The sequence below is a fragment of the Erpetoichthys calabaricus genome, chromosome 4 (assembly GCF_900747795.2).
Source record: "Erpetoichthys calabaricus chromosome 4, fErpCal1.3, whole genome shotgun sequence".
Taxonomy (NCBI): domain Eukaryota; kingdom Metazoa; phylum Chordata; class Cladistia; order Polypteriformes; family Polypteridae; genus Erpetoichthys; species Erpetoichthys calabaricus.
The window spans coordinates 173,895,730-173,915,217 of record NC_041397.2 but is presented as its reverse complement, the minus strand read 5'-3'; the positions used below and the strand labels follow the sequence as shown (position 1 = coordinate 173,915,217).

General features: G+C 36.8%; 1 protein-coding gene across 7 annotated transcripts in view; it reads left to right on the top strand.

The window, feature by feature from the left end:
* The window catches only part of tmtc4 (transmembrane O-mannosyltransferase targeting cadherins 4), a 163,196-nt gene extending 156,666 nt beyond the window's left edge, over positions 1-6,530 (top strand). For 6 of the 7 annotated variants that reach the window (XM_028799964.2, XM_028799967.2, XM_051926072.1 and 3 more), the window contains 2 exons: positions 2,088-2,157; positions 6,252-6,530. In XM_028799964.2, coding sequence (XP_028655797.1) covers positions 2,088-2,157; positions 6,252-6,403 — 222 coding nt within the window. In that variant the 3' untranslated portion in view covers positions 6,404-6,530. Of the gene's footprint in view, positions 1-1,721; positions 1,929-2,087; positions 2,158-6,251 lie in introns of those variants that run through there. The other variant, XM_051926073.1, reaches the window with a different exon arrangement.
* The last annotated feature ends 12,958 nt before the right edge of the window (positions 6,531-19,488 follow it).

The following is a 19,488-nucleotide window of genomic DNA, read 5'->3' as shown; positions in this document are numbered from 1 at the left end:
ACATTACTTGGGCTGCAAACCATGCTAAAAGCGTTAGTCCCAAGTTTCACTCTGGCATCTGTACTGGTACGTCTTTCGTAAGCGTTAGAACTGAGAATCACTCAGGCTGTAAAAGTGTTGTCAGTGTAAGTCCCGAGCATTACTCGGGCAATGTTATAGGTGGGTCTGGCGTCTTCTTCTCTCACCTGTAAGTGTGATCAGTAACCCCCTCCGTAATAATGGTGTCTCGTAAGAAACGTTTTTCAGCAGATCAGGTGTTGCACGGTCTTGCTACTGGTACAAGCAATGATTTTGAGGATGTTGAGGAGTTTCTCATCAGCAGTGATGAGGAAGTGAATCTGCCCTCAGGTGGTGAAACTGAAATGGACAGTGAGCCCGAAAGTGATTTTGATGAATCCAGAAGTGACCCTAACGTCTGGCTGTCTGTTGACCCTACTTCAAATAAACCAGTGCTACATCGATTTGATTTTGTGGGGCAGCCAAGCAAGGTGTGCTTGTAGCTTGGCAAAAGGGTAAAGTGCTTGCTCTGAAATGGAAGGACAAGAAAGGTGTTTGTCTTCTTAGCACTGTACATAATGCAGCAAAAGTCAACAAGCAGGTTACAAAGTTACTGTGGTCAACTACAATAGCGCGATGGGTGGCATAGATTATACGGATCAAGAATTGACTTTCTATCTCATTATGAAGAGGCAACAAAAGAAATATTACAAAAAGATATTTAGTCATCTGGTGGAACAGTGCTTTTATAATGCATTTGTCTTACACAAACAAGAAGCTGGTGAAACTATCTCATGCAATCTTTACATGCCAGCTTGTAGAGCAAATCATTACTACATGTCCACCATCCACACTACTGCTAAAAAGACGTGGTCAACTCAGCACTTTGCAGATCAATCCAGAGTGTCTTATTGGTAGACATTTTATTAATTATATACCACCAACAGAAAAAAAACACAGTAGAACTTGTACCTGTTCTCTGTGCTGTTCAAAACCTGGTAAATCTGGGAAGAAAATTAAAAAAGAAGCACATTATTATTGTCCCGACTGTGATGTTGGATTGTGTCTTTCACCGGGCTTTTAAGATTTACCACACAGGGGACGCATTTTGAGATTATATACTGTTTTGGCATGAGTAGCAGTATTACTACAGTTATTATTTTTGTTAGTATTGTTTATTTCATATTATTTTCATTGATCATTACTATTATTATTTGTAGTATTATTACGCTTTAAGATTTAATAAATAATTTTTCATGCAAAAAATAATGCAATGCTTTTTAAATGTTGTTTTGGAATAAAATGCAATGCTAAGGAGGTTAGTAACTTGATCAAATAAAAGGAAAAAGAAAATAAGCTCCCACATAGTTAAAGACGGTGAGTGGGAGTTCATTAAGTGTGAATTTTTTTAGTAGTTATTGTCTAGTTATTTACAGAACAGACCTGGCAATTCACATCTGGGAATCAACACTGAATAATGTCAATAACACTGGTTTTGAGGTGAAAAGTATACGCTGGAGGAAACTGCAACACTTAGGGCTGAAACAGTAAGGTGAAGTGCACAGCCGGTCTCCTTTTAAAATGGCTGAAGTTTTCTTTCCCTTAACGACATGGATGTGCTGTTTTGCAATATGTGTGCAATCTCAAGGACACTGATCAATATTTGATAACTGTTTTGGCTTGAAAAATAGATGTTCTAGAAGTTTTAATGCTTTTGTTTTCAGGTTGAGGCCCTGGTCCCCTTCACCTTTATTATAAATATAAAAGGCAAGAGCAGGCTAAATGTTTTTTAATAATTTATAAAAAATGCTTCACTTTAGAATACAGTTTCATGCAGGAAATTGATAAATACCTTGATTGTGGAGAAATAAGTAGAATTTAAAAAAAATACTAAAATTAAGAAAGTGCTAAATGTGTTATGTTTTCTTTAGTCTGTTGTTGAACATGTTTTGATATCTTTTTATTTTCTTATTGTAACTTTTTCTGAATTTCAGTCTATACTTCTGTGACATAATGGCACAAAAAAAATTTATTTAAGTGAATTTGAGTTTCCACCAAAAGGTTACTTTTCCCTAATTTGTTTTGTTTAGGACTCTGAAAGTCTGTTTTTAACTGCCCTACAGCTCAATCCAAATGGTGCAAATTACCATGGCAATTTAGGTAAGGACTTCTTTATATCTAGGAAGAAATATGATATAAAGTAATACCATTTTATTTTTTATTTGCTCAGTAAAACAACTGATTAATTAAGTATATCTAACATGAATATTGTGTAGGTTTTATTTATACTACTTAATTTTAATTGCAATATTGAATACTTACTGTTTCATAGAGAACACGTTCTTTGTGTGGGGACATGATTTGATCCATTTTTTTTTTTTAAATTCATCAAGAGTGAATATTCTGCAATAGTTGCACATACTCCATTGTAATGAAGTAAAATTATAATCGTAGCTGTAAACGTAGAACACCTTTTATTTTTGTTTATTCTATCATTTTTTTTCCAAAGTTTGTTTACCAATAACTACTATATATCAAAGGTTTAAAGTGACCAGAGTCGTGTTGCATGTTGAATGGATTTGAAAATAAGGATTTCACTGTACTCTGTACATGTGACTATACAAAGACTACTACTTCTACTGCTACTACTATTATAATCGAAAAATAATGAATAATGGTGATATTTTTACAGGATATTGACATAATAGGTAAGGGTTTCCCCTTTCCCCTTGCACAAAATAGCCATCATAATCTGAATTGATTTTTGTAGTGGAGAGCATTATTTTTATTAGGATGAGCACCCTGTATTCTTGCTAATTGTCTGCCAGCATAAATTGAGGTAAGAGTATAGTGTTGGATTGTTACATCTTTGTTTAATCCTACAATATAGCTGTATTCTAAAAGTCTGATTTGTTAATGAAGTAAAGCTGATAATTATACTGTAATTTCTTTTCTGGGATGTTCTTTAAGACAGAAGTGCTTTCTGCCATTCCTTTTTTTCTTTTTCTGCAATGGAGATCTAGTCTAGGCTAGATGAATTGTTTACTGTTTTGTTGATTTCTAATGAAGCCATGAATATTACTCTTGAATAATTTGTTTGCTATGGAATGCCTTGCCTTTTTATGGCTTTAATATTTTAGAAGACTATTGTGAACAGTAACACAATAAACATTAAAGTTTAAAACCACCATGTGGAGGATGCTTGTGATTTATTTATAAGATTTTTACCTGCTAAGGATAATGAAAACTTCATTTATGATCTATCAACAATGACTTGATTTGTTAATTTTAAATTTTTAATTTGTTAAACCTTTTCATAAAGGATAGTTGAAAAGCCCAACAAATGGTGACTTTTTGGAGGTAGACATAAAGCTTGAAGTATTGTAGATCACCACCGTAGTCTCATGGCACTGCCACCAACATCCATGCATCTGTGAAGAGATACGTTAATAAAGATGCCCTCCAAATATTAAGTCCTCTCAGCATTTCTATCCAGATTTCATCCCTACCCCAGAGCCTTGCCAATGCTGAGCTTTTAATTCAAAGTGGTAACCCCAGCCAGAGAAATTAAGTCTGTCCCACTATTTTTGCCACAGCCAGTTTCAAGAAAGACACATCTGTTGCACTTATGATTGCCTCAAAGTGCATCTTCCACTTCTTAGTTATAGTTGTAGCTAAAATCAATATTTTATGCTTTTGTATAATGAGATTTCCGAATGTTATTATACTCTTGCAGAAAATTACAGTACTATGGATGCAGGTACTTTTATTGCTTTTTCTACCTAGTCACACTAGCTAGCGATTTGCCCAAAACAAAAGCATATTTTTGTTGTCAGTGTTGCTGTCCAAGTTAAAAACTTAAGCATTCATATCAGTAACACCATTGTCAGTTTTTTTTTTCCAGTGTGGGATGTCTCACTTGCATCCAGGTAAGAATGCCAGAATTATGTGATGAGAGTTTATAAAATTGGCAAAGGATATATTAAAAACATTAATATTCTGATTTCTGACTCTGAAATGACTGTTTCAAAAACCAACCCAAACATACTAGCTGTAATAAACAATAGTTTATTCATAATACATGAGTTATAGAAGATGAGCATATGCACGTATGTGCAGATGCGAGATAATAAATGTGTAACACAATACAAAAACCTGACCGAACATTATTTATTGTCATTTGCTCTTATGAACAAATTAAAATCTTGTGTATATTATTTCCGGCATTTAATTCTTGTAGAAAGAATTTCACAAGAAAATATTATTTATTTGAGACTGGCATTTACTGAGCTCTACAAGGCCCATGGAGAGATGCTCACTGGCATACATGGAAAGAAAGTGTGCTTCTTTATCCAAGGGTCTTTCAGAGTTTGGTCACATCTTGTGGTGGCTGACTGTATTGCAGGTACAGTATTTAATGTTTCACAGTGATTCTCCCCTTCTATCATAAAATACATTTGCTTGGAGTTGGTGATAAGTTAACTCTTCAGCAACACAAATATTTAGCTTTTCCATACACTCATTTGCTTTTGTGCAACACCATCCTTTATCAAAGCTCGGCTCAGTGTGGCACCCAATCCAAATTCTGTTATGGACTCTTTTTTTGCTGAAGTCTGGCACTAGATAACCTCTTTGGAGTGGAAGGATCATTCCAGCCTATTATTGCAGGCCATACCCTAGACAAGAGGATTTTTTGCCCTAGAGATGAAGCTGAACCGAGGCTGAGCTGATGTAGAGAGAATGGGGAGTTAGTGACAACACTGGGTTGTAAAGTAAATATTTTGTACATTTTGCTATTGGTTTCATAGGTGCACTTAGACCAATCTTTTAGCTGACAATTGGTGCAGAGATTTGTCTATCAAGGTTGAGTTATTTTTGAGGTGATAAAAAGTACAAGGCCGGGACATTCAAAGCATCTGGATTTAACCTCAGGAGTGTAAATTGACTTTGATTCATACTGCTTTATTAGAAAGAGGAACGCAGATGCTGCATACTGAGAGGCTTGCTGAAGGTCGGGGTACACCTTTCAATATATAGTTACAAATATAGTTACACAGTAGCTGAGACAGTAAAGGTAATACAGTATGCTTAGGTGGAAAAAAAAACCACTGTGAAGCAGATAGTAAAATTGAGCAGTGTAATAAACTGTCAGGACTGGCCTATAAATAAGGGTTGGGAAGACATTAAATTATATTCATTTTGTGACAACTTGAAATAAAGGAAACTCGGTCTCCTGGAAGCAAGGGTCATTCTGTCAAAGGGAATCACTAAGATTCTGTAAATGCATTCCTCAGCATGCACTGATTTGCTGTACTTTTAAAGTGCTAATGCTTCAGAAGAAAAACCTATGCAAAATTCATCTTTTCACAATTCTCATTTAGTACTTTCAGAATAAGACAACAGTAATAGTAGAACACATGTTTTAGAACAGTGCCTGCAAGTGTCTTTTGTATTTCATCTCATTCCTTTCTTAGTTCTTGTACTGATTTTTTATATAAGGTGCAGGTATTTCTTTTTACAATAATTTGGCAACATTTTTTGGCTTTTTGTTGCACATGTATTCATTTGGAACTTGCTCATTTTATTTGTTTGCAAGTGTAATTGTAAAGCAAGAAAATGTTTATGTTGAGGTCTTTCACTGTTCCCGTCATTTTGTATTTTTCCTTTGATATGACATTTAATGGTCATAAAATTTTAAGTATCAACAACTGCAGAAACCTTCGATACTATATTTCTCAGGAAAGATTTAGAGACTAAAGTATTAGAAATAAAAACCTTGAAAGCAATATTTACATTACTAGCAAAATTTTTGTATAAATTACAAACTACACAGATAAAGATCTTTGTTATCCAACAATTTTTGATTAAAATTAAATAAATCAGGCTTAAAAATATTGTATTGTAATTAAGGTAATAACATTCTTACAATGCACAGGTTCCATCTGAGTTTTCAGAAATGGTTGTTTATTTAGGTTAAGAAATTTATGAATGTGAGAAAAAAATTGAAAAATATGAAAACAACAAAGTAATATACTTGATTAACAAGTTTCTCTGTTTAGTTTCTTTTCTGAAATTAAATCGTGTGATATGAGTTGAATGGTACAAAATACCAGTTAGCTTTGTGGTGCTGTTCATTTTCTACTGAATATCAAGCAGTACTGTGTGTTTGCATTGCTTTCCGTGGTACTGTTGCATTGCCTGACATGATTATTGTCTGATAAATGGTCTGGGTTAACTCTCTAATGCTGTTACAGCTGTGCTCTATCATCGCTGGGGGAAACTTGACTTGGCCAAGAAACACTATGAGCACTCTTTACAACTTGACCCCACAACGCCGGGGACCAAGGAAAACTATAACATGTTAAGAAGAAAGCTGCACCAGCTGGAAAATAAGGGAACTGCCTGATCTTACACTCTCCTTGAATCTCTGCATGTTGTTTGTACTTAAACTTTTTGTAATGTTTACAAGTTTGCACTGTTTTGATGACTAAGGAAGAGAAATTAAATATATGGGAATAAAATGATGAAAACAATTCTTGTTTACCAGTATTTGTTTTTTGGGATAACAATACGTCTGCTTTTGAGATGCTTAATTAACATGAGAAATAAAGATTTTGATTACAAACGGGACACTAAGTAATCATCCTTTTTCCTTTCTAGTATAGCAACTTTGCGTAAAATTGATGATAAAAATGCACTTAAATTTTAAAGACAATTTGTTCCATGTAAGAGTGACCAAATTGTTTTAAGTTCTTCAAAAAGCTTACCAAAGTCAGCATAGACATGAAGCTCAAGTATTACTAACCAACCAGGACCATAGAACTAACAGACACCCCTCTGGTCTCCCTTGACCATTGTCCTATAAAATTGTAGTAAAAATGCTGCCCCATCATTATATGATATCCCCACAACACTGGCATAAAAACATTATATCCTGACCGTTGAAGTGCTGCATTCTTGTAATTTATCGGCACTGATTTGTTAGTGCTTTATTAAACAACAGCACTTAGTGTTCTCAGTATTCTTTTTACCAAAAATGCAGCATAATAATTAATGTTCAGTGGTGAAATTTGTGCAATTTTTTTTAATTTACCCCACTCAAAGTCCTGCATTTTACAACAGTATTGTTATAGTACAATACTATATGAATACATTTCTTGATGAGTCCTAAACATCAATGGCCTGTTCATATGTTAGAATGACACAACAGATTACTATTAGTACTGGGAAAACAGTTGCTACTTTTCCTAATGCATTTTTTGTATTATCTACATCAGAGAGACAATTATTATGACGTGCCATTAAGTTGATTGCAGCATACTTTAGGTACACAAATATGCAGTAACATAATTATTTCTAAGCTACGGGTATAAATCAAGCAATATCTCCTTTTAATGAAACCACTTAAACCAGACTTGCAATCATGAGAAGGCATATTCTATCTTGGCAACATCAGGCGCAAGTCAGAAACCAACCGTGGTTTAGCCACTATTCCACCACAGGGCATGTTCATGTGCAGAATAAACTAATTCTTCCTGAGCTAATTTAATGTCACCTAGATTACTAGGTTACTTGTGGGTATTGAGAGGAAGGCTGTAGAGGGTGAAGAACTGGAGGCAAAATGCTTGTATTCTGCACAAACTGGGTCTGAGCTTAGAGTTTCTGAAGGTCCTTTTATCCAAAGGTGTACTGTATACATCTGTTTTACAATTGTGACTCCTCAGTTAATTGAAAAGTATTGCTTAGAAGCAAGAAATGTGTGGTCTGCAGGGGAGGGTGTTATAGTATATTGCTTGTAGTTTAGAGTAATAAGACGGTCATGTCCCCGGAATTTGGGAGGGTGTTAAAGTATATTGCTTGTAGTTTAGAGTAATAAAACGGTCATGTCCCCGGAATTTCATTGTGTTTTCCTGCTACAACTTTTCTATTTGGGGACAAGTATTTAATATTTTTTTGATCTTATAGCTCATTAAGTGGAATTATTTTGGAAATTCTGGACATAGCTATTTTAGTACTTGCATGTCCAAACAATCAGATTTTAGATATTTTAATGACATGAAAATATATGTTAATTGGGAAGTTCAGTAAGTATAGAATTCAGAGGCTACATTATGAGCTCATGATCATAATGTAATATTTTACCGTGTCTTGGAAGAGTGCCTAGTCAAAAACTAAAATGTAACCATTTTGTTATGAAAGTTTAGAGCACTTGTGGTAAAATATAAACAAATAAACTAGTGCAAACTTTTAAATGTACAGACATGCTTGTTTAAAAGCATTTCATATACAGAGTGCTCCATAATGTTTGGGATACAGACACTTTTTTTTTTCTTGATTTAGCCCTCTGCACAACAGTTTAAAATTACCAAGTAAACAATTCAAATTTTTGTGCACATGGCAGGCTTTCATTTAAGGGTATTTAAATACATTTTGGTTGCATCATGTAGAAATTATAACACATTTTATACATGGTCTCCCCTTTTCAGGACAACATAATGGTTGGGACATGGAGTCACTGGTATTTGTGATTACTTGGGTGCGTTTCATTATGCATTAGTCTAGGTAAGATACCCTAAGCTTGCTTCTGCTTACAGACAATCTTTGGAGTCTGTAGTATCTCTTCTTCAACAAGATGACAAGAGCTGTGCCAATTAAAGTTGAAGAGGCCGTGATGCAGCTGAAAGAATAAAACCATTCAACACATTGGTAAAACCTTAGGAATACTCTAATCAACTGTCTGTAATATCATTAAAGAATGCACTGGTGAGCTCAATAATCACAAAGGGACTTGTAGGCCAAGGCACACCTCCTCTGCTGATGAGAGATTAATTCTCACTATGGTAAAGAAAAAAACCCAAACACCTATCCAATAGATCAGAAACAGTCTCCAGAAAACACATGTATATGTGTCAGAGACTACTATCTACAGAAGACTTCATGAACAGAAATGCAGAGGCCACACTGCATGATTCAAACTACTGATTAGCCACAAAAATAGGATGGCCAGATTACAGTTTACAAAAAAGTACTTAAAAGAGCCTGCATAATTCTGGAAAAAAGTTGTGTGGACGGACAAGATAAAGATGAAACTTTAACAAAGAAATGGTGAGGACAAAGTGTGGAGATTATAGGGAACTGCCCTGTTAAACATGGTGTTGAGAGGTTTTATGGCTAGGGCATGTATGGCTGCCATAGGTACTTGCACACTTCATTAAATGAATTATGTATAGAAACATCTGCTAAATTTGCAATAAATGCCACCATTGGATGGAGCCTCATTGTACAACAAGGTAGTGATCCCAAACAAACTGCTAAGACAACACAGGAGTTTTTCAAAGCTAAAAAATTGGAAGAATTTTGAACGACCAAGCCAGTTACCTGATTTAAGTCCAGTTGAGCATGCCTTGCACGTGCTAAAGAAAAAACTTAAGGGCACAAGCCCCCACAGCAAGCAGGACCTGAAGATGGCTGCATTAGAGTTTTAACATAAAACCAGAGAAGATCTTCAGTGCCTGGTGATGTCTATGAATATAGACAAAGTACTAAATTTGACTGCTTTAATTTACTGTACCTGCCATTTAAAAGTGGTGTCATTTTTACATGGCGTTGACCGAAATGTATGCAAATACTGTTGAAGTCTCCAGTGTGCACTTTAATCACATCTAAAATTGTTTGATTTGTAATTTTAAACTGGAGCAGAGGGGAAAATGTGTCTTTGTCCAAAGTATTATGGAGGGGAGTGTAAAATGTGGAGTAAGTGAACTTGGCATGCACTTCGAAAACCTTGAAATTACAATACACTTGAGGTTTGGCGCAAAGTAAAAAACAGATTAAAAAAAAGAAATTTGTTGCCCCATGGGCCTTGCACAATAAGTTATGTGTACCAGATGGGCTGTTTCACACACTTGCCTGTGACTACACCAAAACTCGGACCCTCTTACCTCTTTTACTCTGAATGTCTATGCACCCAAGGGTGCTTTCATCTGATCAATGACACTCCTCCTAACCCTTAAGCTCATATAATATTTGTGTCTAGGTAGCTTTGAAACCCAAGTTGGTGTCACTTCCCAGCCAACCCCATCTCATACTTTCTTGGTCCGACTCCCACTGTGTCTTTTATAGGACTGTGTTTCTATGCCAGCTCTTTGTTTATGTTTTAGAAAGCAAGTAATGTGCACCTTAATAAAGAAAATATGTTTGATGGATTAAATGACAAGGAAATTATTACACGGTAATATTTAAGTTTGGTAAAATTAATTATCCCGTGTTTGTAAATTATCACTCTGCCTAGTTATCCCAAATTTTTAATTAGATTTTTTTTTTTATTATGAGATACGTTAGAAGTCCCTAAAAAACTGAAATGAAAATTTACCAGGAACATCTGTTAAATACAATTAAGTTTGTGAACTAACTCAATTTTTATTGGTTTTACATTATGCATGTCTTCTGGATATGCCATTTAAAATAAATCATCTACGTATAAGCGATATATCAAAAAGTCAACAATATTCTAAATAAATTATAAGGGGTCTCATTTTACATAGACTGTCAACAATAAGTCCTAAATGTAATTTTAAAAAATAAAATGATAAAGAAAAGAAAGGTATAATATAATATACACCAGTAAAAAAAAACTGTTTCCATTTGTTCTTGCTACAAAGGTAGTTTGTTTTTGAATGAACATAACTTCATATAAGAATCACTGTTTTCTCTTTTCCTTATCTTTTATAGCAAATTACATGTTTATTACTTTGTGTAAGTTAAAAAGTAAACCCTGCACGTTCAAGCAAGGAAAACTTGTCTTCTGTCATGAATCCATGTTTTCTTCTTAAACCAGATAAGAGGTGATAGAAACTTAAAGTAAGGTTCAAGGACTGGGAGGAGAGAGGGAAAATTGAAATGAAATGGGCAGAGGTCAAGAACAAAAGAAGTTTGCAACTAAAGTTCAGTGTGTAAGTATGGAACATTGGAAAGAAAATTTGATTGCATCTGAAATTTGCCAAATTTGAAGTTTCTATTGAATGTTAGACTTGTAGGAATACTGTGGTTGCTGTAAAACTGATCCAGTCAAAAGACAGTGCTGCAAGCATTCAGTTAACTTCAGTTTCTCATTAAAAATGAGACATCCAACAAAATGCATACTATGCATTGTTAAATGGTTGCATTTTGCATGTTGGAATGTGTAAGGCTTTTATGAATTATACATTTTACTTGTTCAAAGGTTTTAATTAGGACCTTGTGCAGGGCTGCTGGATAGGGCATACCCCGGGCTGCTGAAATGGATTAAGCGTGTTTGAGAATGACTGGCTTGACTGCCTTCTGCTTTATCTCACTTTAGGGACTTTTATAGTAGACCAGAGCCAAAATGGCCATGCAGTGTGTGAAAGATTTTTACAAGACACCAGGTGAACAGTGTTCAGGATTCATTGAAGAAAGCAGAAATAACCATCTTTTATAGAAAGATAGCAAAACCTAATTAAGAATACTGAACTACTACTCGTACTTGATCTTTTTTCACTTCTGTGTGGGGTTGATGTGCCTGGTCAATTTACTGCTTACAACTTGATCATGCATCTCCTTCCCAGTCAAACCCCTTTCCTTCAGTCTCCATTTACTTTATATATTTCTACCTGCACTTTGGCATCCCTGCTTTCTCTTCCCGTGGTACCCCTTTGTCCATCATAATCTTATAGTCTGTCTTATGTCAGTCTTGAAATTGTATTCTCATTATAATCAGCAAAATGTATAAATGCAAATGATCTCCTATATATTTCTCTTCTGGTTCGTCCTGCTTCCACCTCAAAACCAGTCCCACCGACACGGCATTTCTCGATTCCTATTCGTTCTCTTCCATCTCCTGCACTATATTGGCCTGCTGAGCGTAATACATCCAACAAGTACTCGAGGTGCTGCCACAACGGTAAAGTAGCTTTACCACCTTTGCGGGAGCCACCTGTGTCTTTACAACAGCTTCTTTAACAGCAAACATCAGAAGCTAAAAATTGTCGTGAACACATTCGAGAATACAACTCTTCTCTAGCGTTTGCTTCCATGGCTGCACAGATAACTCAACCTCCTGGCCACGGACCATACTGTTTTAAAATACACAGGCAAATTTATCACCAAATCTCTCCACTATACGCTAACACTTCTACCTCTCCAGGATATGGACAGTTGTATGTTTTTTACACAGCGAAAGCTACTGAAGTATGCTTACAAAATAAAGCAAACTCTGTATGCAGTGAAAATGTACTTCTCCAGCTAGATTCCATGCTCAGAACCATCAACCCCTTCGCTAAATCATACAAACACATTCATGAAATCGCACAATCCAATCCAACAGCATCTATACGAATGGTTTTCAAGGAAACCCTAGGCAGGATTTATGACGATACAATGCCCCGACATGTCACACCGATGTTGCAGCGATTTTCGTCGGAGAAGATGGCGAAACGCCTGCTGAAAGGAACATTTGCGTCTATCCCATAGGCAACTGCTGTAAACAGATTCCCACGCTCAATATGAATTGCGATCCTATGGTTTACCCACTTTTATTCCCATACGGAGACATTGGCTGGCACAAAGATTTACAACATGTTCCCGATAAAAGAACCGCCGAGCGAATAAGGCTTACTGAATGCCAATTTTACGAGTACAGATTAGCAATGAGGAATACATTTGCCGCACTCCAGCGGCAAACTATTCCAACAGTACGTCGTAGATGCGTATGTTAATATGAGGGGCCAAACATGCCAAAAATCATATATTTTTGTACGTAAAGTATTGGTTTACGCATGAACATTATTGGTTTATGGATGATTACTATCGGTTTGCGTGCATACTTAATTGGTTTGCGTGCGAACAATACTGGTTTCATTCATATGAACTATATTGGTTCGTGTCCGTATATTATCGGTTTGTGCGTGAACTATATCCGTTTGTATATGCATAGCACTGGTTTTCATATGAACTATATTGAATTGAACTTTATTACTGGTTCACGTGCGTTTGCTATCGGTTTGTGAGGGAATTGCATTGGTTTGCGTGCGTATGCAATCGGTTTGCGTATCAACTATATTGGTTTGTGTTCGTATACTACTGGTTTGCTTACGTATAGCACTGGTTTTTCATATGCACTATACTGGTTTCACGTGGGTAATATATCGGTTTCGCATATGAACGCTACTGGTTTTGTGTATGCACTACATTGAGTCCTTGTCAGTCTTCTACCGGTTTTGTGTGTGCGTACTATGCCGGCTTTGTGAAAGTAACATGCTGGATTTATGTGTGCACTATATCGGTTTTGCGTATGAAACATACTGGTTTGCGAACGCACACTATTGGAATGTTGTGTATGAACTATATCGGTTCTGCGTGCGAACTATATTGGTTGTTCACGTGATCTTCAGTGGAAATGGGCGGGGCAAGAAACAGGAACTCAGGGGCCGGTAGTGTCATGGAGCGTGTAGAGAAGCTGACAGGAGACGGATCTGGGTTTACTTTAAACAGCGCCGTATTTTTTTCCACACGATAGGTTTGGGAAAGGACTTGGTGGTAATTATTACTATTTAATAGAATCAGCCATTGAGTGTGTAATGAACACAAAGCTGAAGTTAAGTACGTATTTGGTTGTCTTTTTATTCACTTCCAGCTACATGCTCGCTTGCAACCCGCGACTGTACTTTTTCACACAGCTTTTGCAAACTAGTTACTTATTCTAAAGGCAAAATATTCTACATTTACGACTGACGCCTTTATCCAGTATAACATTTAGTTACTACTGGTTACATTTCTGATGCCCAGCGGTCCCGCACCGTGCCGCCTAGACAGGTGAAGTGACATGCTCATGGTCACACAGTGTCACTATCAGGACTTGAACCCAAATGTAGGGTTTAGAGGACAAAGCCCTAACCACAATGCCCGACTGCTTGCACATCTGCAACGTGCATATTATTTGACATGATATGATCGTGTCCATTCTTTGAAAAGCTAAATGTTCCATATTTAGGACCAGTATATGTGAGTTACATCATATTGGGCCACCTTACCTTTCACAGTTTTGTGACAAGGCATATGCGTTTTTTAAGATGCAGCCGATTTTTGCCCTGCCAGGTACGAGTACCTACGTATTTCCACTCCAGTATCTGATAAATAGGATTTACTGTGCTATCATGGGCACTGTAAAGTGTTAAATCACGTTCAGCCACCTTAATTTTCACAGTTTTGTGACAAGACAGATTCCTTTGTTAAATTAAAGTTGTGTTTAACATTTTTGACCTGTGCAGAACCAAAATGTGGAATATTTATTTTTTCAAATAATTGATCAGTTTGTAATGATTCTGATTAATGTACATGCTGTAGAATATTTTTGCCATGTTGTTAGAATAAGAAGCTGGTGTGCAAAAGCTGTATGAATAAGTAGCTGACTGCAAGCATATACTGGATGTAGCTAAGATTGAATAAAAAGCCAGCAGAATGTGCACCTCACGTCAGCCCCGTGAATATTTCAGAATTACGGGAAAATACTGTTAAAAATAATAACCACCAAGCCCTTTCAGAAACAAACAGTGACATGCAAAAGTATTCAATCACTTTAAAAGTCATCCTAATTTTCTGTATGACAAAAGATTTTTCCACGTTTATTTATTCATTCTTTTTAATGTGAACTCTTGTGCTGTAACAATACATTTCTAAATAAACCATTTTCTGTAGATATTTAACTGAAGAAGAAAAACTCCAAAGTTGATGTTTGCATTAAGTATTCAAGCCCAAAACATTCATACTTTGTCAAGAACCCTTTTGCTGCCGTAACAGCCTTCGTTCTTTTGTAAGTAGGCCCCAGTTCTGCACACTGCTCAGGAGTGATTCTGCCCCTTTCTTCTTGGCAGGATTTCTAGAGACCCTCTATGTCGGTGAGATGGCACCTCTGAACAGCAGTTTTCAAACAGTGCCACAGATTCTCAACAGGGTTAAGCTTAGGGCTTTGACTTGGCCACTCCAAAACATTCACCTTTCTGTTTTTGAGCTATCCCAGTGTCACATTGTCCTAATGCTTAAGGTCATTATCATGTTGAAAGATGAATCGTCTCCTGAGCTTTCATAGCAGACTGGAACAAGTTCTCTTGCAAAATTGTGCAGTATATGTGTCCATCCATTGTCCCTTCAACTCTGACAAGATTCTCAGACCCAGCACATGAAAAACATCCCCATAGCATGAGACTGCCACCACCATATTCCACTGTAGGAATGTTGTTTCTTGAGGCCTGGGCAATGTTAGTGTTACACTTCACATACCTCTTACGTCTGTCCAAAAACTTCTATTTTGGTCTCATATGACCATAAAACCTTCTCCCACATTTTAACTGGGTCTTTCTCATGCTTTGTGGCAAACGCCATACATTGTTTTATGTGGACCTTCTTAAGGAATGGCTTCTTTCATGCTACCCTCCCATAGAAGCCTGTTTTATGGAGAACTCTTGACATTGTGGACCCCAGCACCTTTACTCCAGCTAAAGATCATCGCAGACGTCTGAGAGTGACAGTTGGATTTCTAGTAGCCTCTCCCACCAGTTGATGTCTCACTCTGATGTTGAGTTTTGAGGGACAGCCTGTTCTAGTCAGAGTCTGTGTACTTTGATGAACCTTCCACTTTCTGGTGATGAATGCAACAGTGCGCAATGGGACATTCAAACTCTTGATATTTTTATAGTCATTCCCAGTCTTGTGCATTTCAATAACTTTGTTTCTCACATCAGTAGAATGCTCCTTTGTTTTCATTTTTGTAGTGACTGTCCACCAAAGATTACGGCCCTTACAAAGGGGGCTGTTTATATCCAGAGAGACAGAAAGGACTCACAAGTAGCACCTCATCATGTTTAATTATGACTGTTAAACGACTGTCACCTTTGTAATTAATTTGTCATTGGTGTAATGATGGAGCTTCCAAAGCACAGAGGTTTAAATACCTATGCAAACATTAACTTTGGAGTTTTTCTTCTTCAGTTAAACGTCTACAGAAAATGGTTTATTTTGTCTTTGGAAATGTTTTGTCACAGCATAAGAAAAATACTGAATGAATAAATGTGTATAAATCTTTTGTCTTGCAGAAAATTATGACTTTCAAGAGGATTGAATACTTTTGTATGCCACTTAATGTTTGTGAAAGGGCTTGGTGATGATTAACGTTTAACATCTGAAATTATCACAGGACTTAAGTTAGGTACACATTCAGGTGGCTTTTTATACACTCCTAGCTACACATATGCTTGTAGTCAGCTACTTATTCACAAACCAGCTTCTTCTTCAATGTTAAGTGCATGGTAAAATATTATACAGCGTGTACATTAATCTGCAAACTGATACATTATTTGAAAGAATAAATATCCCAGATTTAGCTCTTGAACGGGTTGAAAATGTTACACTCAACTTTAACAAAGGAATCTGTCCTGGACAAGATTATATTATGTCAAATAATATACACATTGCAGATGTGCAAGCATTGGGGCATTGTGGTAAGGGCTTTGTCCTCTAAATCCTACATTTCTCGGTTAAAGTCCTGATAGTGACACTGTGTGACCATGAGCATGTCACTTCACCTGAATAGGCGGCACGGTGTGGGATCGCTGGGCATAAGAAATGTAACCAGTAGTAACTAAATGTTATACTGGATAAAGGCATCAGTCGTAAATGTATAATATTTTTCCTTTAGAATAAGTAACTAGCTTGCAAAAGCTGTGTGAAAAAGTACAGTCGCGGGTTGCAAGCGAGCATGTAGCTGGAAGCGAATAAAAAGACGACCAAATACGTACTTAACTTCAGCTTTGTGTTCATTACACACTCAATGGCAGATTCTATTAAATAGTAATAATTACCACCAAGTCCTTTCCCAAACCTTCTGTGTGGAAAAAAATACTGCACTGTTTAAAGTAAACCCAGATCTGTCTCCTGTCAGCTTCTCTACATGCTCCATGACACTACCGGCCCCTGAGTTCCTGTTTCTTGCCCCGCCCATTTTCACTGAAGATCACGTGAACAACCAATATAGTTCGTACGCAGAACCGATATAGTTCATACACAGAGTTGCAATAGTGTTCGTTTGCAAACCAGTATGTTTCGTACGAGAAACCGACATGGAACACACATACAACCAATAGAGTTCAAGCGCAAAACCAATATGTTACCCACATGAAACCAGTATAAGACGTGCATGAAACCAATATAGTGCATACACAAATCCATCGTTAGACCGGCACAGAACGCAAGCCAATATAGTTCATACGCAAACCGATAACATACAACCGAAAACCAATGCAGTTCACTCACAAACCAATAACAAACGTACTGGAACCACTGATATAGACACGCGAATCAATATACAGTAATCCCTCGCTATATCGCGCTTCGCCCTTCGCGGCTTCACTCCATCGCGGATTTTATATGTAAGCATATTTAAATATATATCGCGGATTTTTCGCTGCTTCGCGGGTTTCTGAGGACAATGGGTCTTTTAATTTCTGGTACATGCTTCCTCAGTTGGTTTGCCCAGTTGATTTCATACAAGGGACGCTATTGGCAGATGGCTGAGAAGCTACCCAGCTTACTTTTCTTTCTCTCTCTCTTGCGCTATCTGTGATCCTGACGTAGGGGGTGTGAGCAGGGGGGCTGTTCGCACACCTAGACGATACGGACGCTCGTCTAAAAATGCTGAAAGATTATCTTCACGTTGCTACCTTCTGTGTGCAGCTTTTAAGTATGCTGCACGGTGCTTCGCATACTTAAAAGCTCAAAGGGCACGTATTGATTTTTTTATCTGTCTCTCTCTGCTCCTGACGGAGGGGGTGTGAGCTGCCACCTTCAACAGCTTTGTGCCGCGGTGCTTCGCATACTTACAAGCCAAACAGCCCTATTGATTTTTTTGCTCCTTTGAAGAGGAAGATATGTTTGCATTCTTTTAATTGTGAGACTGAACTGTCATCTCTGTCTTGTCATTGAGCACAGTTTAAACTTTTGAAAAAGAGACAAATGTTTGTTTGCAGTGTTTGAATAACGTTCCTGTCTCTCTACAACATCATGTGTTTCTGCGCAAATCTGTGACCCAAGCATGACAATATAAAAATAACCATATAAACATATGGTTTCTACTTCGCGGATTTTCTTATTTCGCGGGTGGCTCTGGAACGCAACCCCCGCGATGGAGGAGGGATTACTGTAGTTCATATGCAAACCAGTGCTATGCATATACAAACGGATATAGTTCACGCATAAACCGATAATATACGGACACGAACCAATATAGTTCATATGAATGAAACCAGTATTATACGCACGCAAACCAATTAAGTATGCACGCAAACCGATAGTAAATATTCATAAACCAATAGTGTTGATACGTAAACCAATAGATTACACACAGAAATATATGATTTATGGCCTGTTTGGCCCCTCATATGTTAAAACAGAGGGCGCGCGTCTCAACTACCTCAGATTACATCAACAAGATCTGTATGTGGAACTAAAGTATCTATCTATCTATCTATCTATCTATCTATCTATCTATCTATCTATCTATCTATCTATCTATCAGACACACTGCAAGCAAACGCTGAAAATAACAACGTACATGTAGACAAAATGATCATATTACCATCCACATTTCCAGGAAGTCCAAGATACATGCAATAAAACTATCAGGATGCCATGGCCATAGTAAGTAAATTCGGAAAGCCTGATTTATTTATCACTTTCACATGTAATCCTGCTTGGCCGGAAATTCTACATGCACACTGCGTCTTTCAAGAAGTATTTATTTCTTCTTGATTTCTGAATTCCTTTCTCACCATTTTCCGTTCCTGTTCTTGGCTAGTATATAAATATAACATAACTGTTAGGTTAATTGACTCATGGAAGTTCCATTTTACAAACAGAATGCCAGCTTTAAAAAGTACATAATGTTTTTTTGAAAAGGACACATATTATGGATATGTTGTATGATCGGTTGTTTCCTATAATTTTCACTAATTTCACAAATTATTTACCGTAATATTTAGACAGAAAAAAGTGGAAATATAAAACCGGTGTAATATGCATATATGTGCAATTCCAAAAATGCTGAGCAGTTTTTTATTTCCTCATATTTTGTAGATTTATATCAGTCACATAAGCAGTCCTAAAAGCACTCCTAATGGCAGTCCACTGTGCTTAAAAGTAATGGAAGAAACTGAAAGAATAGTCTATGTACAGTGTGAGTATGTATACAAAATCAGCATTGAGACAATTAGGAAATAAGGGTGGAAGGGAAGGTAAAGGACATACTTGCTAAAAAGGCCATTGCAGTAAAACAAAAATAAAACTATGCACTTGCACCTGGAGAAAAAAAAAAGGATGTTCAGCTGAAGAGGGCCGGTGGCTCCGGGGTGAATCACGCCTGTAATACCCAGCGTTACTGTTCATGGCTGTATGCTGGAACTTCCATATCCTCCTACCTCCTACCTG